The sequence below is a fragment of the Brachyistius frenatus genome, unplaced genomic scaffold (assembly GCF_029030835.1).
Source record: "Brachyistius frenatus isolate BFR_SWC_R1_liver_20210118 unplaced genomic scaffold, ASM2903083v1 Contig_84, whole genome shotgun sequence".
In the NCBI taxonomy this organism is placed as follows: Eukaryota; Metazoa; Chordata; class Actinopteri; family Embiotocidae; genus Brachyistius; species Brachyistius frenatus.
In genome coordinates, this window is record NW_027210683.1 from 39,534 (window position 1) to 62,500 (window position 22,967).

The 22,967-nt window shown below is 47.4% G+C and overlaps 4 protein-coding genes and 3 non-coding genes across 11 annotated transcripts in view; 4 read left to right on the forward strand and 3 right to left on the reverse strand.

Moving 5' to 3' along the window:
• Positions 1-181: 181 nt before the first annotated feature.
• LOC138627380 (odorant receptor 131-2-like) lies at positions 182-1,141 on the reverse strand. Its single transcript, XM_069709658.1, has one exon. It carries the CDS (start codon positions 1,139-1,141, stop codon positions 182-184), a length of 960 nt encoding a protein of 319 aa, XP_069565759.1.
• A 4,086-nt stretch (positions 1,142-5,227) lies between these two features.
• Positions 5,228-12,002, forward strand: LOC138627372 (trafficking protein particle complex subunit 14-like). The gene is made up of 13 exons (XM_069709647.1): positions 5,228-5,475; positions 6,102-6,439; positions 6,893-6,988; positions 7,174-7,303; positions 7,634-7,720; positions 8,184-8,304; positions 8,980-9,127; positions 9,292-9,374; positions 9,539-9,690; positions 11,070-11,206; positions 11,280-11,358; positions 11,460-11,574; positions 11,823-12,002. Exons 1-13 carry the CDS (start codon positions 5,283-5,285, stop codon positions 11,977-11,979), a joined length of 1,836 nt encoding a protein of 611 aa, XP_069565748.1. The 5' UTR covers positions 5,228-5,282; the 3' UTR covers positions 11,980-12,002.
• Positions 12,003-13,177: 1,175 nt separating this feature from the next.
• LOC138627373 (hydroperoxide isomerase ALOXE3) lies at positions 13,178-18,674 on the reverse strand. 4 transcript variants are annotated; one of them, XM_069709649.1, is made up of 15 exons: positions 18,527-18,674; positions 17,436-17,616; positions 17,134-17,341; positions 16,914-16,995; positions 16,314-16,403; positions 16,108-16,223; positions 15,859-16,031; positions 15,634-15,777; positions 15,357-15,560; positions 15,029-15,115; positions 14,735-14,904; positions 14,546-14,664; positions 14,173-14,273; positions 13,835-14,005; positions 13,178-13,662 (listed from the first exon to the last, which is right to left on the reverse strand). In XM_069709649.1, the coding sequence occupies exons 2-15, from the start codon at positions 17,601-17,603 to the stop codon at positions 13,483-13,485; spliced, it is 2,013 nt and encodes a 670-aa protein (XP_069565750.1). In that variant the 5' UTR covers positions 17,604-17,616; positions 18,527-18,674; the 3' UTR covers positions 13,178-13,482. The 4 variants fall into 4 exon arrangements, with proteins under 4 accessions (XP_069565750.1, XP_069565751.1, XP_069565749.1 ...); XM_069709650.1 differs by having other exon boundaries at positions 14,549-14,664; positions 17,436-17,619; XM_069709648.1 differs by having other exon boundaries at positions 17,436-17,619.
• A 230-nt stretch (positions 18,675-18,904) lies between these two features.
• trnav-uac (transfer RNA valine (anticodon UAC)) lies at positions 18,905-18,977 on the forward strand. Its single transcript has one exon. It is a non-coding gene; the product is annotated as a tRNA-Val (tRNA).
• Positions 18,978-19,309: 332 nt separating this feature from the next.
• Positions 19,310-19,381, reverse strand: trnaa-cgc (transfer RNA alanine (anticodon CGC)). The gene has a single exon. It is a non-coding gene; the product is annotated as a tRNA-Ala (tRNA).
• Positions 19,382-20,010: 629 nt separating this feature from the next.
• Positions 20,011-20,092, forward strand: trnas-uga (transfer RNA serine (anticodon UGA)). Its single transcript has one exon. It is a non-coding gene; the product is annotated as a tRNA-Ser (tRNA).
• Positions 20,093-22,735: 2,643 nt separating this feature from the next.
• Positions 22,736-22,967, forward strand: part of LOC138627386 (rap1 GTPase-activating protein 2-like) — a 24,733-nt gene continuing 24,501 nt past the window's right edge. Inside the window, exon 1 of one of the 2 annotated variants that reach the window (XM_069709671.1) lies at positions 22,736-22,967. This exon is cut by the window's right edge and continues 89 nt beyond it. The gene's annotated coding sequence lies outside the window, so the exon portion shown is untranslated. The other variant, XM_069709670.1, reaches the window with a different exon arrangement.

Genomic DNA, 22,967 nt, shown 5'->3' on the forward strand with positions numbered 1-22,967 from the left:
CTTCAGTTAGATGACAGCAGAGAAAAAAAACGCCCCAAAAATCATGTTCAGCAAAATAAAAACTGCATGTTTGAATTTCAGTGTCACAGTTGCGCTGATGAAAACATCCCAGCATGCACTTCTGCACATCAACAAACTTCATCATTGCCGGTCACCTCGTTCATGGGTCTGGAGTCCCGTCCTACTCCAGCCGGGTCGAGGCGCCGTCGGAGGTCTTCGGCCGGCAGCGCAGGTGGTCTGTGAGGACGGGCCGGATGTTCTGGTCTCTGATGCCGTAGATCAGCGCACTCAGACATCTGGGCAGCAGGATGACCACGACGTAGAGGACGTTCTGGAAGCGCACGAACACGATGCGGGTCAGAGTTCTGTACAGAACCAGCATCAGCGGGGTGTAGATGGTGGAGGACAGGCTGAGGACCAGCTGCAGCAGGTGCAGCAGCAGAGTGTTACGAGCCTTTTGGGCCAAAGCTGTGTCCGCCGAGGCCGACCGGGCCGCGACCACGACGGCGACGTAGGAGGAGACGACCGCCACCCCCGCCGAGACGAACACGAAGCCCGTGGAGGCTCCGTTGTACTGTTTGGACACGGAGCTGAGCTGCATCGCCGCGTCGGAGCAGAAGTCCTTCATCTGAAGACTCTCCAGACTCCGGAAGGGAAACCGCGACAGCAGCAGCGCTCGGACGACGGTGTCCAGACCGCTGAAGGTCCAGACGACGGCGACGGCCAGCGCCGTGGTCCGGCCGACGGCGAGGGCGGCGTGCCTCAGGGGGCGGCACACGGCCACGTAGCGCTCACCGGACATCAGCACCAGCGTGAGCGGGGAGATCACGGCGGTGAGGTTGGCGAGGAAGACGAGGACGCCGCACACGGGATACGTCAGCGTGAGTCGAAAGACGGCGAGCAGGTAGAGCAGCTGACTCTGGATCAGCTGCAGCGTGTCGGCCAGCAGCAGGTTGAACAGCAGCACGTAGCGGGACGTCTCCCGCAGCAACGCCTTACTCCTCAGGACGCCCAGCAGGGTGCCGTTGATCAGCAGGAACACGCAGCAGGGCACCGTGGTAACCGTGGAGAACACCGCCCGCTCCAGAACACCCTGGTACTGTTCTGCTGCCGAGGCGTTGGACCGACCAGCCGACGACATGCTGGAGGAGCATCGGAGGACATTCAGCACTTCATCATCCTCATCATCCTCATCATCCTCCCTCTGCAGCAGGTGAGCAGCCGTTTCCAGGTGAGCCCGGCTGAACCGCAGTGTCGTCCTCCGCTCGGCAGGTTTATCAGGTCCGTGACACCGTCACACGTCTGCGAGGTAAACAGCCAATCAGTGCGTACTTCCTGCTCCGTCGTGTCCCGGGTCACGTGACGTCGTTTACGACGACCTTCACGAGGAAGAACGTGAACGCCTGTGATGTCACCACGGACCTGAAACCGGAGCACACATGGGTTTTTGTGGGGGTCATCGTGACCTCTGACCTTTGACCCCCAGAATCAAAGTAGTTCATCCTTGAGTCCAAGTAAATGTTTGCGGTACATTGGAAGAGCTTCCCTCGAAGCGGTCCTGAGATATCCTGTTCACAATGTGGTGGTAGGGTCACGGTGACCTTGACCTTTGACCTCCAAAATCAAATCAGTTCATTCTTGGTGCCAAATTTGAAGAAATTCCTTTGAGGCATAACTAAGATATGACCTTCATGGGCATGGCTTGAATTGAGGTCAGCGTGACCTCTGACCTTTGACTCCCAAACTCTGTTTCATCCTTTGAACCAAGTGAACGTTTGTGCCAAGTTTGAGGAAACTTTCTGAAGGCGAAGACACGACGTTCATGAGGACGGGACGGACAACCTGAAGATGTCCTGCCTGCGGCTCTGACTATCACCTGGAAGAGTTTCTGTGATTCTGATGGCGACGACGGTTTGAACACAGAACTTCTGTTTACGTTGAACTCTTTTCTTCTGGTGAAACTTTGCTCCAGTTTGTTTCCTCAGAGGTTCACATCGTTTCCCTCCAGGAATATTCCTCATAACGACCTTCAGGAGTCTTTCATCATGTCAATATTTACTGAACACATTAATGAGTATCTGAATATTTAATGTGACTAAATGAGTTACCAGGAGACCGAGAGGGAACTTTGACTCTGAGGACATCAGATAACGAAGGAAACAAGTCCCTGAACACAACTGTGAAAGTTACTACTGACAACTTCAACTTTGTGGGAAGTAGCCTACGTGTGAGACGTTTAGGGGACATGTGTAAATTGTAGCGTCTACCGATAGCCTACGTGTGAGACGTTTAGGTGACATGTGTAAATTGTAGCGTCTACCGATAGCCTACGTGTGAGACGTTTAGGGGACATGTGTAAATTGTAGTGTCTACCGATAGCCTGCAAGTGAGACGTTTAGGGGACATGTGTAAATTGTAGTGTCTACCGATAGCCTGCAAGTGAGACGTTTAGGGGACATGTGTAAATTGTAGCGTCTACCGATAGCCTGCGAGTGAGACGTTTAGGGGACATGTGTAAATTGTAGCATCTACCGATAGCCTGCGTGAGATGTTTAGGGGACATGTGTAAATTGTAGCGTCTACCGATAGCCTGCGTGAGACGTTTAGGGGACATGTGTAAATTGTAGCGTCTACCGATAGCCTGCGTGAGACGTTTAGGGGACATGTGTAAATTGTAGCGTCTACCGATAGCCTGCGTGAGATGTTTAGGGGACGTGTAAATTGTAGCGTCTACCGATAGCCTACGTGTGAGACGTTTAGGGGACATGTGTAAATTGTAGCGTCTACCGATAGCCTGCGTGAGACGTTTAGGGGACATGTGTAAATTGTAGCGTCTACTGATAGCCTGTAAGTGAGACGTTTAGGGGACATGTGTAAATTGTAGCGTCTACTGATAGCCTGTAAGTGAGACGTTTAGGGGACATGTGTAAATTGTAGCGTCTACTGATAGCCTGTAAGTGAGACGTTTAGGGGACATTTCACTGCTGTGCGTTGGTCAGTAAACTTTTCAAAAGCAGAAGATCAAAGTTTTTCTTCATTTACTTGTTTGTGTGTTGAACGTTGTCTCTACAGAGCGCCCCTACCCCCCCCCCCCTCCCCACAGGAGGAACTAGACGTTAATTAAGTGACTATTTACTGAAAACATTAACAAACAACAATGGATTTTAATATTTAATGTGTCTAAATGAGTTATCAGGGGACTGAGTCAGACGAGGGAATCTCTCACAGACAGTGAAATAAATATTCTCATAACAACAACAACATTATTAGTAAAGTTTAGCAGAAGTTCAACTTTTACTGGTGACTTTGTTTTGTTTTGACATTTCAGAGGATTCAACAGGTGTTGCTGCAAAGAAGAAATAAATCCTAAAACACGGATGTTCAGCAGCCAGAACTATGGAATCAACACAATCTCATCATCACAACAAAACATTCACTCGGTACCAACGATGACGTGATCAGATTTTGGTGGCCAAAGGTCAAAGGTCACTGTGATCCCACATCTTTTTAATTGTAGTGACGGCGGTATCTCAGTAACTGGAGGAACCTTCCTCAAATTTGGCACAAATGTTCACTTGAACAAGGATGACCTGTGTAGATTCTGGTAATCAAAGGTCAAAGGTCACTATGACCTCACATCCATCCTCATCTGTCCATTTCTTTCTTATTAACAAACATTAAATTTGACTCAAAGCATGAAGTGATGAGACGTTGATGGTGAAAGGTCAAAGGTCAAAGGTCAAAGCACACAACGTGTTCACACCCTTTTCTGTGAACGCATCACGTGTCTCAGGAATCTCTTCAAATGTGGAATAGTTAAACATGTTTTTAACTATTGATTGTGAACACGTGCAACTCCTCTGTAACCCGACATGGATAGACATATAAAACATAAATAAACATATATACAGCTAAGAAACAAACATATACACCTAAACAACAGTGCTGATGCGGTTGGTGTCGTGCAAAACGTCCAGTGATGTTGAAGATGTTTTGTGTTGAGCAGAGTGAAAAAAGTCTGTGAACATGTGTTTATTTCCTACAGACTCTTCACCACCACAACAATCCAGTGTCTTCACTTCCATCTGAGATAAAACCAACACTGAGAGGGCGTCAATAAGCTCTTCGTTAATCTGTTGGTCCGTCACAGAAAACTCAGTTGTCATGTACATTTTTCTTTAATGTGGATTTATTTCTGAGAAAAGCTTAAAGAAACAGCTGAGATGAGAAACCAGTTTTTTCTGGTGTTCATACGTTGCAGCTCTTTACTAAACTCCACCTGCTCCGCCTGCAGACTCACTTTAACTCATATTTATAATAAAACCCGGTTTCTAAAAGAGTTGTGACGCCGTGTAAAGTGTACATAAAAACAGAATGTGATGATTTGAAAATTATGTAAACTCATATTTAACTGAAAATGGATGAATAACAAATTAAAACTTCTTGTTTTACACTGAAAACATTGAATAACCTTCTGATGTAGTTCTGATGTTTTGTTCTTGTTTCTGTTTTTATTAATATTTCACTGTAATCTGATTCTTTTATGTTTTACAGAACAAAACTCTGCTGTTTTAACATTGTCTGACATTTAATTTTTTATGTTTTTCTATATAATCATTTATAAAATAAACAAAAGAACAACATGAGCCTCGTCTGGCCGACACCCAACGAACCAGAACCAGCTCGTTGTGTCGGCCCTGATGTGACCTATGTGACCTTCACCACAACCAGAGGTGAGCCTGTTACTATGACAACACATTAAACTCGTGTTTATATTTTAACTGACTTTTGGCTCCGTGTGAATAATAATAATAATAATAATAATAATAATAATAATCTGTCTCTTTCTGATTAAACATCAATAATTTAGCAATAATAAATATTTAACAGAATCTGATATGACATGACATCTGACACTTTTTAGCCGTCAATAACAAAATAAAAGTTTCACATGTATCTTACTGTGTCTCTGATTTCCGTTCAATAAAACTTCCGGTCAGTGTTACACATCCAGGTGATGATATTAAATGAATTGAAAAATCTAAAATGATTATAAACTGTCTCTTAATCTGTATTATATCAGTCTGGGTGATAAAGATGGATAGCCACCTGCATGTTGCAGTAAAACGGCCACTGTGGGGCGCTATCGTCGGATGTTGAGTTTATGACCCAGACAGCGTACCCGTTCTTATTTTGAAAGGGCGCTCAGGAAGTGTGTGTTCCGTTGTTTCAGCCTGTGTGGACTGCGGTGGTCCTGCTCTCAGCCTCCTCCGCCCGTCGCCATGGTGCAGATGATGGAGTCGCAGTGCGAGTACTTCATGTATTTCCCGGCGGTGCCCATCACGGATCTGTCCGACCCGGCCCGGTACCGCACGCTGCCCCGCCGGAGCCACCTCTACCTGGGCGAGACCGTCCGCTTCCTGCTGGTGCTGCGCTGCAGGGACGCCGGGACGACGCCGACCGAGCCCGGCCCCGGTAAGAGGGGAAAGGGGGGGCATCCGGCCGGCTGAGGATGAGAGGAAGATTATATTTATGTTTCAATAACATTCATGCAGACATTCAATCTGTTAACTGTTTTTATGAATGTGAGTCAGATATTTACAACATGGAGGAGAGGAAACAGCCTCAGACCAGAGTCCATAGAAAAATCATCCCATTTAACCTGAACACAAGACACAACACAAAACCACCATAAACAACAGGAAATACAAAATGTTTCTTTTCACTTCAAACGTGAGATGCAACAACACAATTTAAATATAAAACGTACGTGTTCACATATACAAATCTTTATATTTAACATTAAAGCTCCAATTATTGAGTCATTCGTCCGTCAAAAGAAAATGAATCTGAAAATGTAAAAAAATCATAAAAATCATTCCTCCAACAAACTGCTAAATATTTCATAAATTTCATGCTCTCATATCACTGATTATGTTTTTCAAACATTATGGGATGCTAGTAGCTAACAAAGACAGTCATTAATCTCACAGTGGGGAAATTTACTCTTTAACTGGGGTCTACTCACACAGTGCCATCTTTCAAGTGTGTGTGTGTGTGTGTGTGTGTGTGTGTGTGTGTGTGTGATGTCCGACCTCCAGCAGGGGGCGCCGATGGCGTCGCAGCAGGTTTTGGGACTGAGTCGGCCAGTAGCCGCGCCTGGAGGGAGCTGGCCGGCTCTTTGTGCGCCGTGGCCAGCGTGAGTCCGGGAGAGAGCAGCCGTCACCGTGGCAACCACCACCACCACGACTACCAGAGCAGCGGCGACGAGGCCAATGAGGACGGAGAGGAGGACTACATCGCCGCGGCCGAGGCCGCCATCGCTGCACTCGGCAGCCGGGTGGACTCACGCTGCCGCAGCTTCAGGGACTGTAAACCGCTGCTCATCCACAACTCATCTGGGACCGCTGCCAGGGAGTTCCGCAGGGCACCTGTCCAGGTACCACATCCAACCATCTATACATCCAACCATCTACACATCCAACCATCTACACATCCAACCATCTATACATCCAACCATCTATACATCCAACCATATACACATCTAACCATCTATATATCCAACCATCTATACATCCAACCACCTATACATCCAACCACCTATACATCCAACCATCTATACATCCAACCATCTATACATCTACACATCCAACCATCTATACATCCAACCATCTATACATCCAACCATCTATACATCCAACCATCTACACATCCAACCATCTATACATCCAACCATCTATACATCTACACATCCAACCATCTACACATCCAACCACCTATACATCCATACATCCAACCATTGTGCACTCATGTCGTCATGTCTCTGAGCTGCATGAATCCTGAAGTTGTGAGTTCATGATGTCTGATCAGTGGGTTATTTTCTCTGGATCAGTCTCCTCTGGACGAGCCGGTGGTTCTGACCGATGAAGTCATCTTCCCGCTCACCGTCTCTCTGGACAAACTTCCTGTCAGCACCCTAAAAGTCAAGGTGAGGACGAACACCTGCCGTGCGCCTCATGGTGGACGCTCTGTGTCGGTTTGGTTGTGTTTGTTCACCAGACGTCAGTACATTTGATAAAGTTGTTAGCAAACTCAGGTGCGACCCGGTAAACTGGGCTCGGATCCATTGTGATACGAGACACCGGTCGGTGTTCTGGTTCTGTGTGCGTCCAGGTGATGGTGACGGTGTGGAAGAGGGAGGCGGAGAAGGTGGAGGTGCAGGAACTTGGCTACCTGAGCGTCCTGCAGCAACGAGAGCCGACACACACCTTCAGACACGACCTGAACACCTTCAAGGCTCAAGGTACACACACCTGCTCTTCTGTACCTGAAGGTGTCAAAGTGGGATTTGTAGTGCCGGTTGTAGACACCAGGGGCAGTGTTGCTCCGCCCGACGCCTTTATAGGAACATAGGGACGTCTTAATCGACAGAAACACGTCTTCAAGCAGCATAAATAGAAGCAGCAGATTAGTAGTTAGTTAGCAGATAGTTTTTGGTTTTAAAGATGTCAACTTGTGTTCTTTCACAGTTTTTTGACTTTTCATCGACCAAGCGATGAATTTATCTTTTTAAAAACAACGTGGTAAATTGAATGAACTGAGCTCAATGTGTATTTTAACAAACCGTCCACAGTGAGCACGACGCTCACCGTCCTGCCGCCGCCGACCGTTCGCTGCAAGCAGATGACCGTTTCTGGGAGGCACCTCGCCGTCCTGAAAGGTAACGCATCAGTCCTCATCAATCAAGGTTATTATGGGATTGACAATTTTTTTTTTTATAAAAAATAAATAAAAGCCACGGGATGCGGACGAGATATCACATGGTTGCCACAAGAACTGTGATTGGCTGCTTCTCTTGGAGCAGTATGGAGGATTTAGTGGCATCTAGTGGTGACGTTACAGATTGCAACCAACTGAACACCCCTCCCCTCACCCTCCCCTTCCAGCATAGACTGTATGTAAAGATTTTGTAGCATGAAAATGAGGCCATTGCAGAAGTGTAATACCACTGTGGGCCACTAGGGGCTGTCTCCAGTACACTCCCATTGAAATTCAAATGTTTACCACAAGTCATCATGATGTCATTAGATGAATATAAATAAATAAAAGACAGCCCCTAGTGGCCCTCAGTGGTATTGCACTTTATGGCACTTCTTGAACACATCTGTCTCTTCTCCTCTCAGTGCTGAACGAGTCCTCTCAGGAGGAGGTGAGCATTCGGGATGTTCGGATCTTACCGAACCTCAACGCCTCGTACCTTCCTATGATGCCCGACGGCTCCGTGCTGCTGGTGGACAACGTGTGGTACGTACACTTTCACCTTTAGTCTATATTTCAGGACGTTACTGGGTTGAGTGTGTGTAGTACCACTGAGGACCACTGGGGGCTGTCGCCATAGACTCCACCTGTAGTACCACTGAGGACCACTAGGGGCCGTCTCCATAGACTCCATCTGTAGTACCACTGAGGACCACTGGGGGCTGTCGCCATAGACTCCATCTGTAGTACCGCTGAGGACCACTAGGGGCTGTCTCCATAGACTCCATCTGTAGTACCCCTGAGGACCACTGGGGGCTGTCGCCATAGACTCCATCTGTAGTACCACTGAGGACCACTAGGGGCTGTCTCCATAGACTCCATCTGTAGTACCACTGAGGACCACTAGGGAATGTCATCATTCATTACATATTAGGACTCTAACAGGGATATGTTTGGGGGCGGGGCTGGTTTGATTGACAGGCCTGGGGAGAAGAACTGATTTCTTTTCTGATTTGTGAACCTAAATTCAAACCGTCCCGTGTTTTCACGACAAAAAAAAAACGAGTTTCGGAACATGTTCCTGTCAGGAACTATGAAATAGTAGCACTTGAAACAGGAACTGTGATGATGTCATCAGTGGGCGGTTCCTCTAGGAGCGGGAGGCGTGTCGGGGAACCTCCTGTGTTGTCACTGTGAGTTTGATCTTCTTCCTCTCGGCAGCCACCAGTCCGGTGAGGTCGGCATGGCGTCGTTCTGCCGGGTGGACAGCCTGGCCGGACGCCTTCCCAGCATGCTCAGTGCTTTAGAGGAGCACGACTTCCTGTTCCAGCTGCACCTCAACGACATGCCGCAGGACGACTCTAACGAGGTTCGGGCCTGATTGTCTGTTGTTAACGAGATCGTTCAGGTCGCAAATATTCTTAACCATTATATTTACATAATGATAATGATGATAATAATGTCAGTGTGTGTGTGTGTGTGTGTGTGTGTGTGTGTGTGTGTGTGTGTGTGTGTGTGGGGGGGGGTCTTCAGGGGCTGGAGGTTCCTCTGGTCGCCGTGCTTCAGTGGTCGACTCCCAAGATGCCGTTCACCAACTGCATCTACACCCACTACAGGTGACGCCTCAAACACAAACATGTTGCAGCTGCTTTAACTCCTGTGAGCTGGTTCGGTCCAGTGGTTCCAAAGATAGGGCACGGGGCCCTCCGCAGGGCCACCAGGTAATCTGACAGGACCGAGGAGAGTCGGGTCTCCTTCATCTCCGTCTCCCTCCTCTCAGGTTGCCGAGCATCCGTCTGGACCAGCCGCGCTTCGTGATGACGGCAAGCTGTCCGAGCGCCGTCCGCGTCAAGGAGCACTTCAAGGTCAAATACGTGCTGCTCAACAACCTTCAGGACTTCCTGGCCGTGCGGCTCGTCTGGACTCCGGACGGTCAGTGTGTGTCTGAGCTCCTCCGGCTGGCTGCTTCACACTCAGCTGGAGGATTCTGGGAGATAAAACCTGCAGCAGCTTGTTGTTGTGCCACTTTTTATACCTTCAACTAGTTTGGTTATAATTCTGAGAGTTTCAGAACAAAACATGTTGTTATTGCTTTAAAACCTTTAGAGTCATAATTCAGTCAGATCTGAACTCAGACATATTTAAGGATGGTTTAGGCTGGTTAAGCCTGGTTTAAACTGGTTTAGGCTGGTTAGGTAGGTAGGTAGGTAGGTATATACTTTATTAATCCCCGAGGGGAAATTTTTTCGCCACAACAGCATACGTACAGGAGCAATAATAGAAACAATAGAATAAAATAATAATAGAATAGAATAATATAATAGAAAAGCAATAAAATAAAAAATATAAATATAAAATATAAAATGCACAGTACATACAGTATATATACAGTACATTAAATATCTATATATATTATATACAACAAACCAATAAACACAGTCAACATATATATATATATATATATATATATATATATATACACATACGGTACAGTATATATCTATATATATAATATACATATAATATACAAGCAACCAAGAAACACAGTCAACAGTGTTTTTGTACTGTGATGGATTTTGCCAGAGGTGAGTTATTGTAAAGTCTTATTGCAGTGGACAGGAATGATCTCCTGTATCTGTTAAGCCTGGTTTAGACTGGTTAAGCCTGGTTTAGACTGGTTAAGCCTGGTTTAGACTGGTTAAGCCTGGTTTAGACTGGTTTAGGCCATTTTGGAACAAAACAGACGATCAGACATGTCATTAAGACATTTAAATCATATTTAAATCACTAAAAGTTGTACACCTCTGTGTAAACTGTGTGTCTGTGTGTGTGTGTGTGTGTGTGTGTGTGTGTGTCTGTGTGTGTGTGTGTGTGTGTGTGTGTGTGTGTGTGTGTGTGTGTGTGTGTGTGTGTGTGTGTGTGTGTGTGTGTGTGTGTGTGTGTGTGTGTGTGTGTGTGTGTGTGTGTGTGTGTGTGTGTGTGTGTGTGTGTGTGTGTGTGTGTGTGTGTGTGTGTGTGTGTGTGTGTGTGTGTGTGTGTGTGTGTGTGTGTGTGTGTGTGTGTGTGTGTGTGTGTGTGTGTGTGTGTGTGTGTGTGTGTGTGTGTGTGTGTGTGTGTGTGTGTGTGTGTGTGTGTGTGTGTGTGTGTGTGTGTGTGTGTGTGTGTGTGTGTGTGTGTGTGTGTGTGTGTGTGTGTGTGTGTGTGTGTGTGTGTGTGTGTGTGTGTGTGTGTGTGTGTGTGTGTGTGTGTGTGTGTGTGTGTGTGTGTGTGTGTGTGTGTGTGTGTGTGTGTGTGTGTGTGTGTGTGTGTAGGTCGTGGGCAGAGTGAGGATGCAGCTCTGTCAGCGGTGGTCTGTCACACTCCTCTCAGTAACCTCGGTCACTGTCGTAAAGGCAGCACTCTGTCCTTCAGCGTCGCCTTCCAGATCCTCAAACCAGGACTGTACGAGGTACGTCTGACCTCAGCACCTCCTCATGTCTTCACCTCCTCACTGCTCCTCACTGCTCCTCATGTCTCTGCAGCTGAGTCAGCACATGAAGTTGAAGCTGCAGTTCACAGCGTCGGTGTCGAACCCTCCGCCCGACGCTCGTCCGCTGTCACGTAAGAACGACCGCTCTCCTTTATCCCACATCACAAACAATACAAAACAAAACAATCAACACAACACTAGAATATAAACCTGTAGATGTGTGTCGTCTTAGGTAAGAACAGCCCGTCCAGCCCGGCGGTTCGGGACCTTCTGGACCGGCACCAGGCCAGTCTGGGTCGGTCTCAGTCCTTCTCCCACCAGCAGCCGTCCCGCTCGCACATCATGAGGTAAACATTCAGATTCAGAGGAGAGTCATCACGTCATCACCCATCTCATCTGGGTGTGTGTGTGTGTGTGTGTGTGTGTGTGTGTGTGTGTGTGTGTGTGTGTGTGTGTGTGTGTGTGTGTGTGTGTGTGTGTGTGTGTGTGTGTGTGTGTGTGTGTGTGTGTGTGTGTGTGTCTGTGTGTCTGTGTGTGTGTGTGTGTGTGTGTGTGTGTGTGTGTGTGTGTGTGTGTGTGTGTGTGCGTGGGTCAGGACGGGCAGCGCCATGGAGCGGCGGGCCATCACGCCTCCCGTTGGCTCCCCGGTCGGTCGGCCGCTCTACCTGCCGCCGCAGGACAAGTCGCTGCTGTCGCTGGACAAGATCGCCAAGAGGGAGTGCAAGGTGCTGGTGGTGGACCCGGTCGGCTAGGGAGGAGGGGGAGGGGGAGGAGGAGGGAGCAGGACGGAGGAAGGGAAGGAGGGGGAGGAAGGGGAGGAGGAGGAGGAGGAGAGACTTAAAATGACAGGAACAGGAAGAAATGAGACGTTAAAGCAGAAAGAGTTGAAGGTTTCGATGAAGTTGAGGAACCAGATGTTTCAGTGTTTGTGAGATTAAAGAACTTTCAGCAGTTTGATCTTCTGAAACCTGTCGGATGTGAATCTGTCAATCAGGATGTTTACAACATTCATCAGGAAGAAGTCGTCGGCTCTTTATCGGACGTCAGGCTGAACTTTCATTTTCAGTTAAATGAAGATTTACTGAACGAAGTCTAATAATTTTTATATGAAGTTAATTATCAGGAGAGTTTCCAGGAAACGAGCAGAGAAGCTCGTGACCTGTAAAATAAAGTGTTTCCTCATAAACTCTTTATGACTTTAATAGTTTTATTTAAAGCTGAGCGACGTCGCTGGAAACAGTCGGACAGAAAGTTTGTATTTTATTTCAGTGTTATTTTCACCGTCAGTATGGAAACGTGATGAAAGACGTGAGTTCTGATGGAACCTCGGTGTCGTGACGTCGGAGCGCTTCGGTTCCACACGTTCCTTCTTTGGAAGTTCGAGTTTGTCCGTTGGTGTTTGAGTTTCCTGGAACGACTCGACGTGTCGAGTCCAAACTCAAAGCTTCACTTTTCAAATGTTCAACGTGTCCTTCTGCTGGAAAACACTCATTTTATTCTCTTTCATCATTTATTGTCATTATAAACCTGAAAAACAAACAAAACGTGTCCTTGTTTATTTGAAGTCATTTTTTAATATGTCATAAAATAAAACATGAATTTCACATCGGAGGCAGCTAACTGCTGCGCTGCTGAACCAGGCTAGTTAGCTTAGCGTTCAGCAGTTTTAGCCGCTAATTTAAAAAAATATTCTCTCATGATTAAATTTAGTTGCTGTATTATATATCTGATATAAAATCTCATCTTCTAACATGTTGGGACATTTAAAAAAAAAAAATACAAGTAAGGAGAAAAAAAGGTGAATTAGCTTTAGCTCACGATCTCAGCAGCTAGCTGTAGCTGACTTCAAGTCGCTGCTGATTATTATTATTATTATTATTTTGTTGTCATAATTCTTGCATCAGTTGGACCTTCACATGTTGAACAAAGAACCCCACAAAACATGAAACATTCTGCATGTACAGATGATTTATTATTAAAGTGATTCCAGATGAAACCGTTCAACATTTCAGTTGTTCAGTCGAGTTTGTTTTTACTGTTGAAATGAAGCAGAAATTAAAGTCCAGTTTAAATCTGATGAAGAGTTTCTGTATGTTTATAGAATTTACTGTATTTAATAGTTTAAAGCGTTTAATTCAATTAAATCTTATTGAAGAGTTAATCATCAAAAGTTGCTTGTTGCAGCCCCCCACTGGATTTATTATTAATAATAATAATAATAATAATAATGATGATCCCTGCGGTCTGATGTGGATTTAAATGGCGACGCTGTTCTCGATGCGTCCGGGGAACAGGTATGGATACGGCAGCTCCAGTTGGCTGTTGCGCTCTGTGATGTCATCAGAAATGGCCTTGAGCTGAGCCTGCACCTCCTCCACCAGCCTGCGGTGGGGGTCGTCTTGGAAGACGGCCTCCTTGTATTGACAGAGAGGAACCTGCAGGGGGAGACAGACGAAAACAACAAATATTTACAATAAAAAAGCTCAAAAATGAACATACATAAACATTTGACAAAGAATTGTGAATCCCAAAAAGAAGCTCTGATCCTGAATGTTTGATTGGTTCTCCCTGTGGAGCAGGAGGACGGAGTGGGCGGAGTTATCTCACAAAGTTGACGCTGGGCTGTGACAGCACAGTCAGCGCCATCAGGACGCGACAGGTGGAGTTCACGTCCGGCAGGTAGGACATGATGTCGTCCTGCGTCACGGCGCCTTTCACCTGCGGCGGCGGACGCGCCATGGAGGCGGGACAGTTCGGCATCCAGAGAGCGAAGTCCAGCTGGAGACACGAGGGAAACATCTTAAAGGGACACGCTAAAAATACGCCAGACCAGATACAGCAGGGAGAGGAGGACAACGAGGGACAGGTGAAACTAATAAGGGGGCGGGGCCAACAATCACAGACGGCAGGAAGTGAAACTAGAATAAAATGCTTGTGTGACGAACTTGTGAGAAGTTGACGGCGGCGTGCAGAGCTGAGCAGGAGAAGACGACCATGGTGACGAACTTGGACAGTTCAGCTTTGGTGTAGAAGACCGTCGGGAAACCTGAACAGGTGAGACGTTAGAGGACAGGTGAGACGTTAGAGGACAGGTGAGACGACGGAGACATTAGAGGACAGGTGACCTGTAGGGTTTCTTTGCCCTGAGCTCAGCTTCACAGGCTGCGTTAACGTTTTAACATGTCTCATCACACCTGATGGTCTCCTGTAGTTCTGCTGACGTGAACCTGTCAGTCTGAGTTCAGGGCAAAGAGATTCCAGATGTACAGGATGTGTAGCTCAGCTCCGTCCATCTCAGTAACAAACCAACCAACCAACCACCTGAGTGGGGTGTGAAGCCGTGTGTGTTGATGTCACTGATCCACGACTGGAGCTCCGAGTCCTGCTGGATGTCCTCGTCTCCGCTGTAATACACATCCAGCCAGCTGAGGACGAACCTGCACACACACACACACATTAAACTCTCTCTCTCAGGACGTCCCACCTGGCCGAGGTGCGTTTGTTTACCCGTGCAGAACCTCCCAGACTCTCAGGGCGTCCTGTCCGTAGTAGCTCTGCGGCAGGTTGTCCAAGCCGCGGTCCATCAGGTCGTCGGGGACGCACAGGGACCGGTACCGGATCCTGGCCGAGGCCCGGGAGAGGAGGACAGATAACGTGTTCAGACCAGAACCGACCGCCTGGAGGGGACGAGACCCAACACATTACCGTGGTGATGGGGAACACGTCCCCGCTGGCCCCGCCCCCACCAACCCCGCTGGCCCCGCCCCCACCGGCTGCACTGATCCCACCTTAAAGTTTTACCTGATCGAAGACTCCGCCAATCGCCAGCAGCGATGCTCGGGCCTGCAGGTTGATCTGCAGAGACGTCCGGACGTGAGGCATCAGCAGCTGTCACGGAAACAACCAATCAGAGAGCAGAGAAGACCCAATAATAACAAACTGTGACAAAACATCAAGAAACTGTTTGTTTGTGAACCACTTCAACTGATCTGACCACACAATGAGTTCAAATGTCTGAAAATGTTCACCAGAACCAGACGTTAACAGAAACAACAAGACAGACGACGGTCGTCATGGAGATGGCTCCACGCAACAACACTGCTCAGGTGAGTCGATGTTGTTGAGGTACCTGGTGCAGGGGGTGGAAATCTGGCAGGTGGCGCAGCGTGGCCACACAGAGCAGCTCCCCCATGATGTGGGTCCTCAGGTAGTGGGACACCAGCTGGTGGAACTGGAAGTCGGCACAGCGGACCCAGATCTTAGCCAGCAGCCAATCATAGCTGGGGTCAGAGGGCAGGAAGACCGGGTTCTGAGGGCTCGGCATCTGCTGCAGCTGCAGGCGGGAAAACCATTGACTCACTAACTCCTGAGAGTTTCAGAATAAAAGCTGGTTTCTGGCAACTCACCTGGATGGCGACGGGGACCAGCTGACCCTGCTGGTTCAGGTGCAGCAGGCACAGCGGCGCCGACAGGTACGTCTGCTTCCTGTTGATCACGTTGCCCGGGAGACCGTCCAGAACATCGTAGTCCAACAGGTAGATGGTTCCTTTCTGTGACATCACAGATCATCAACATCCTGTCACACACAACAGCTAGAGGAAGAACACACACACACACACACACACACACACCTGAAGCTCCTGCTCGAGGGAGGAGTCTCCAGGCAGGAAGGGGCGGAGCATGTCGGAGGTGACGGACAGGTTGGCCGGGAGGAGGCGGGTCTGACGCAGCAGCAGAGGGTTACTGCCGTTCAGACACTGGTAACCAAAATACCAGTCGTCTGTCCAGTGAGCCTGGACGAACCCTGAGGACAGACAGACAGAGACAGACAGTGTTGTGGGTGGAGTTGTGTTTGTTGTGGGTGGAGTTGTGTTTCTTACGGGCGATGGTGTTCTGGTGTCCGATGTGGGCGAACAGCGTCTCCAGCTCTGAGAAGTCGCTCCAGGGTTCGGCCCGGCTGATGAACCCTCTCAGGTGGTGCAGGTTGGAGGCGGGGCTACGGGCGAGAGGCGAACACAGCTCAGACTCCGTCACGCCCCTCCGTCTGACTCACCTGACCATCCGTACGTTGTGGGCGGGGCCTCACGTCTTGTGAAAGTAACTGAGGTTCGGCCCGAGGTCAGACAGACTGTCGAGGTCGACGCAGTAAGGAGCGCCAGTGATGAACGGACGCCACCTGGAGAGGAAGAGGAGGGCGTGTGATGAAGAGGAGGGAGGAGTGACACGAACAGGAGGGGGGCGTGTGATGAAGAGGAGGGAGGAGTGACACGAACAGGAGGGGGGCGTGTGATGCAGAGGAGGGAGGAGTCTGATGAAGAGGAGGGCGTCTGATGAAGAGGAGGGAGGAGTCTGATGAAGAGGAGGGAGGGGCGTGAGGGAGGGGAGTGATGAAGAGGAGGGAGGCCTGTGATGAAGAGGAAGGGGGGGCGTGATGAAGAGGGAGGAGTGACACGAACAGGAAGGGGGCGTGTGATGAAGAGGACGGAGGGGCGTCATGAAGAGGAGGGAGGAGTGACACGAACAGGAGGGGGAGTCTGATGAAGAGGAGGGAGGCCTGTGATGAAGAGGAGGGAGGGGCGTGATGAAGAGGAGGGAGGGACGTGATGAAGAGGAGGGAGGGACGTGATGAAGAGGAGGGAGGAGTGACACGAACAAGAGGGGGGAGTCTGATGAGGCGTGTTTTCACCTGATGAGCTCCTGCTGTCCTTGTACTTGTCGGAGTCGCTGCTGCTTCAGCTTCTCCTCCGTCTCGTCCTTCAACAAACAAACTGAGAACCAATCAGAAGAAGAACCGTTGTCACGGCAACCAGAAACTATTCGAACAGAGCGAAGACAACAGATGAAGTTCAACGTTTAAATTAAAGATGGCGAACGGATCAGAACCATCAACGTGTCCGTTATCTCACACTTGGCGCTCCGCAGCTCCACGTCGCCCTCTACTGGCCGCAGCCACCGCTCGCACAGGAACACCTGGACCGGCCCGTCCACCTGCCGCACCGCCACCCGGCTGCAGTGCCAGTCCATGTCGGGGAATCCGGTCCGAACCTCCAGCCGGAGCCGGACCAGAACCAGCCGACCCAGAGGACCGCTGGCCCAGACCCGGGCCTGACACGTCTGCGAGGACAGGAAGAAGAGATTTTCAAAGTAAAAGTGGAAGAGTAAACTACGCGTACGAAGACTAACTGTTCGGAAACACGATGTCACTCACCGACCCCGGCAGGAGGCGACGGTCGCTCTCGTTCATGCTGATGGGCGGAGTCTCGCTCTCAGAGCCAATCAGGGTGAGCCACAGGCGGCTGAAGGTTCCGCAGGTGGAACCAGGTGAGGTGTGAATGGTCACTTCGAACTCCTGACAGGAAGTCGTTGTGTCGGACATGATGGTGACGGAACTGCTGAGGGTGTGAAGACGGATCAGGACGGCGCCACCTGGTGGGCTGCAGGTTCGTGAGCTGATGTATTGGAGCAGCCCCTGGTGGCCCTCAGTGGTATTGCAGTTTATTGCACTATTGTGTAAGCTTCACTTGACAGAACTGGAAGCGTCTCCAGCGTTTCTGATTCTAGACTCAACTTATTACAAACACTCAGAAATCCTCCGACTTCCTGTTGAGGCTGAACTCTGTTCTTCGTCTGCAGCTGACTGATCGCAGCTCATTTGTTTGTACTCGCTGATATTTGACTTGTAAATGAAGGACAGTTAGCTCTCCCACTTACAGAGAAACATCAAACAAAGAGACTTTCACATTAAAAGGTCACTTCCTGCTGTTTGAACCAGCTGAAGACAGAAAAGCATCAGCAAATTCAAATTATGAATAATAAAATCAAGTTCTTAGTGAAGCAGATTTTTGGTGGAAAGAACTTTTTTAAGTATCAGAAAAATCATCTTAAATTAAAGATGAATTCTTATTTTTTGTTGTTGTATTTATTCGGGTTGTTTGGTTCCTGGAAAGATTTTTGTTCGTCACACTGACCTGCCGTTGGTGTACCGTTTTGGTCCAAAACAGACGAAATAAAGTGAACCAGGCTGCATCTACATCTACAATCAGTGAATCCTGTTTAGTTTGGTGTTGATGAAACCACACAGGATTTTGGAGGTTTTGATGATGTCAGCACAACTTCACATTCAGTTCAACAGAAAATAAACAAGGTGAGTTTTTAAAGTTGCTGTTTTACAGTTAATAAATATTAGTTAATAAAAAAGTAAAATATGCAGCAAAAGTTCATGAAGTGTTTGTTAAATGAATTCAAATGAACGCAGAACATATTTCATCCTGTCAGCAGGAGGCCGACAGGTAAACTCACCTGGAAAGCGACGCCTGTCTCCTCTGAGGGCTGATGAGATGTTTGGCAGCTGCAGGTAAATTTTATGGCTCTTTGTTAAAGGCTCCGCCCACAACCACACCTCCACATACCTGAACACGTCAGCTCAGGTTACACACTCTGTCTAGCAGCTATAAAAGACAAAATAATGTAATTAATAGTGACATTTCATTCATTCGTTTGTACTTTATTTCTGTATTATTTCAGCTTTTTATATTCTTCCACCTGTATTTATTCAAATATTCATTAGTGCAGTAGTTTTTCACCCTTCAGTCATATCCTCATCTTTATACATTGAATATTACATCTCTACTCGTGTGTCCCTTCTTAAGCTCCATGTTCTCCGTTGGGGCAGCAGGTGGTTCCATAGTGTAGCGGTTATCACGTCTGCTTTACACGCAGAAGGTCCTGGGTTCGAGCCCCAGTGGAACCATGAGGTTTTTGTTTAACGGCAGAAAACAAGTACTGTAAATAAAAACGCTGACATTTAAACGTAAAACAATATGAAGTAATCCAATATTTTGTCCCTAACATATAGAATGTCTTTAGACATTTGGTTTCACACAAAGAAGGAAGAGAAAAGGAAAATAATCAACAGAATTATGATTTTGACTGTGACACCGGACAACTTTCAAAATAAAAGCGGAGGAGGTTAGATTATATTTCGGCTGCTATATTAGTAGAGGGAAGCAGCGCCTCCTCGTGCCTGTTGTTATTACCTGATCAGTTGCTCAGTGTCGCATGAGGCATCAGAAAACAAAAGGTTGGAGATGCCGGGGATTGAACCCGGGACCTCATACATGCGAAGCATGCGCTCTACCACTGAGCTACATCCCCACACAGTGCAGCTAAGGTTCGGGGAACCTGAATATATCCGTAAAGTAGCGCCCGGAAGTCGATATATAATTGCGTTCAGCGTCAGAGAGCAACAGAGCCGAGAGACGTAATGGGCGGGAAAATAAAACCAATACGCTTTACCGTGGATTGTACGTGGAGGATTGAGCATTAACGGGATTTACCGTCATTTCTCGGACTATCTCGTGTGATGTGTAGTGCTTCTCCTGCAGTACCGAGTGGCACCACACGGTGGCGCCTCCTCACTGCAATGAAAGTAGGTCTTTGATGTTGCCGCTCCGACAAAGAGACATTGTCGGGGGAGTCGGTGTCCGCCGTGTGTGACTAACATGTCGTAGAAGAAGTAAAGAACCAGAGGCGAGAATATCTCGGTGTCTGTTGCTTCTTCAACCGCCGGCTGCGGAGTTCAAGTCACCTTTAAAACTCCGGGACTGTCCTCCATCACGGAGCCTGTGTGTAAGTACGACCTCCTCCAACATGAACGGCAGCCGAAACCGAAAGTGGTTGATGGTCGCTGGAAGAACCGTAACACCGCAACACGAGCACCGGAGCGAACTACCGGGTTTTCATGTGTGAATCAAATTATACACCTGACAGGTTACATGACGCCAGCTGCGATGGCCGAGTGGTTAAGGCGTTGGACTTGAAATCCAATGGGGTCTCCCCGCGCAGGTTCGAACCCTGCTCGCAGCGAGCCATTTATTACATTTTTATTTTTTTTTCAATTTAAATATATGAACTACATCATGGTAACCAAGCTGCAACCCTGCGTGACGTCACCAATTTGTGATCTGTGTTTTTGAAGACTCTAGTCTGGCCCTGTGGCTGCTGCCATCTTGGTTTTAATGAGTTAGAAGTGACTATATTTTATTGGGCTGCAAATAATAATTATTGATTTATCTGCAGATTATTTCCTAGATTATTGGGTAATCATTTGGACTATAAAATGTCAGCATGAAGTGGAAAATGCTCGTCACAATCTCAAAGTGACGTTTTTCAAATGTCTTGTTTTGTTCGACCATCTGCACAAAACCACAAAGATTAATTTTACTGTGATAAAACATGAAGACAACAGAAAATATTCAAAGAGGAGATGAAAAATCAGAATACAACTGCTTTGAAATCTAAAACTACAAATTAAACACGACTAAATCAAAACCAGCTGGTTGACTTTGGATTTGCGACTGATCTTTGGTTGTAACTTCCTCCAGGATCAATAGAAATGATTGGTTCTGAGCGGTTTGATGGAAACCTGAGTTGATCAGAGGATGGTTCCGACCCATCGACCTCCGGGTCGCTGATTCATCTATCGGACCTCAGAACAAGGCATTTTGATCAGTGAGTAAAAACAGAAAACTCTTAATTATTATAATGCAAATTATTTTGCATAATTTTGCGAATTTATTTTGGGAAAAAACCGACAGGAGATCATTGATGTGTGAAGTGATTTTAGAAATTAAATTAAATTAAAGACCAAAGTTATTGAATAGTTTGGTTTCTGTGCGTCACTTTTCCGACGGTCCCTGAACCTCTCAGGTTTTAGCTTGTTGGCTAACTTCCTTTGTTAGATTTGTGTTTACGATGTTTAAGTAAGAAGTTATTCGTTGAAAACTGTGAATATTTTTCCAACTTTACTGAAGTTGTTTCTCCTCGTCTTCCTGAATGTGTTTATGTTCATGAAACGTTGTGATTTCACTTCGGTTCGCTTATTTTTCCAACATGCACAAATCTATTTTTAGTTGCATATGCGACTATTTACTTGCCCTGTTCGGTCAGACTTAAATTAGAAGTTAGTTATAGGCTTGGTTCAAATTAGAATAAAGTAAATTAAATCAGGATTAAGTTAGTTAGTTATTATTATTTGTTCATTCATCGCTGTTCTTTCGTTCCGCTGATTGATTGACTCTAAATTGTATAAACTGTGTCGTCATAGCAACGCGTTGTTTTGGTGTCTCAGGAATGAGCAGCCTTGTTTCAGCCTCTGTTGTTCATCGTTCAGCCTGTAGGGGGCGCCGGCGGCTCTTCTCACCATCTCATCCTGTGTTTTCATCGCCATAGAAACCAACTCTCTTGTTTTTTTCTGTTTATTTTTAGTGGCTCAGAAATGTTCCACCTTCAGTCAAATATTGACGTTTTAACTCTTTCAGAAACATGGAAACAAGTTCGAAGTCCAAACGGATGTAAAATATTTGAAAAGAAGTCTGGAAACTTTATATTTATTCACTAAGAACGCTTTAACTGTTTAAATGTATGAAAATTAAACTTTATTTCAGGATGTGATTCTGGTTGGAGGAGTACGACTCACTGTGGAGACAGCCCCTAGTGGTCCTCAGTGGTACTACAGGTGGAGTCTATGAAGACGGCCCCTAGTGGTCCTCAGTGGTACTACAGGTGGAGTCTATGAAGACGGCCCCTAGTGGTCCTCAGTGGTACTACAGGTGGAGTCTATGAAGACAGCCCCTAGTGGTCCTCAGTGGTACTACAGGTGGAGTCTATGAAGACGGCCCCTAGTGGTCCTCAGTGGTACTACAGGTGGAGTCTATGAAGACGGCCCCTAGTGGTCCTCAGTTGTACTACAGGTGGAGTCTATGAAGACGGCCCCTAGTGGTCCTCAGTTGTACTACAGGTGGTGTCTATGAAGACAGCCCCTAGTGGTCCTCAGTGGTACTACAGGTGGAGTCTATGGAGACGGCCCTAGTGGTCCTCAGTGGTACTACAGGTGGAGTCTATGGAGACGGCCCTAGTGGTCCTCAGTGGTACTACAGGTGGAGTCTATGAAGACAGCCCCTAGTGGTCCTCAGTGGTACTACAGGTGGAGTCTATGAAGACAGCCCCTAGTGGTCCTCAGTGGTACTACAGGTGGAGTCTATGAAGACAGCCCCTAGTGGTCCTCAGTGGTACTACAGGTGGAGTCTATGGAGACGGTCCTAGTGGTCCTCAGTGGTACTACAGGTGGAGTCTATGAAGACAGCCCCTAGTGGTCCTCAGTGGTACTACAGGTGGAGTCTATGGAGACGGTCCTAGTGGTCCTCAGTGGTACTACAGATGGACGTGAACTCTGGTCTGTGGAGTATTATTATTTCTAATTATTATTATTATTTTGCACCTCAACAAAAATGGTAAAATCATTTATTTTCAGAATAAAAGCCCTGCAGCTGCTGATTAGTTTTCTGTTAATTGGACGGTTGCAGCTCTAATTTTCTGTCAGACTGATGAATGAAAAGATGTTTGTTGGTGAGTTCAAGCTTCACACTGAGCCTCCGTTACGTAACATCAAATCCATTTATCTCCATTTATTATGTATGATAAGTTGTGGATGGAGAGAGAGGCAACACGGTGTTTACCTCCACCCTGCTCCTCCTATTGTCGACGAGAGAGGAGAAGCATTACCAGCGGGAGGAGACGCGGTGGGAGGATGAAGAGCGAGGAGGAGGAGGGAGGCGTCTGACTGGAGGAGAGTATTTATAGGTGGAGAGATGAGGAGTTAGACCGACAGAGAAGAGAGCAACAGAGAGGGAGGGAGGAAAGGAGGCAGAGATCCACGGAAAGGGAGGAGAGCCAGACACAA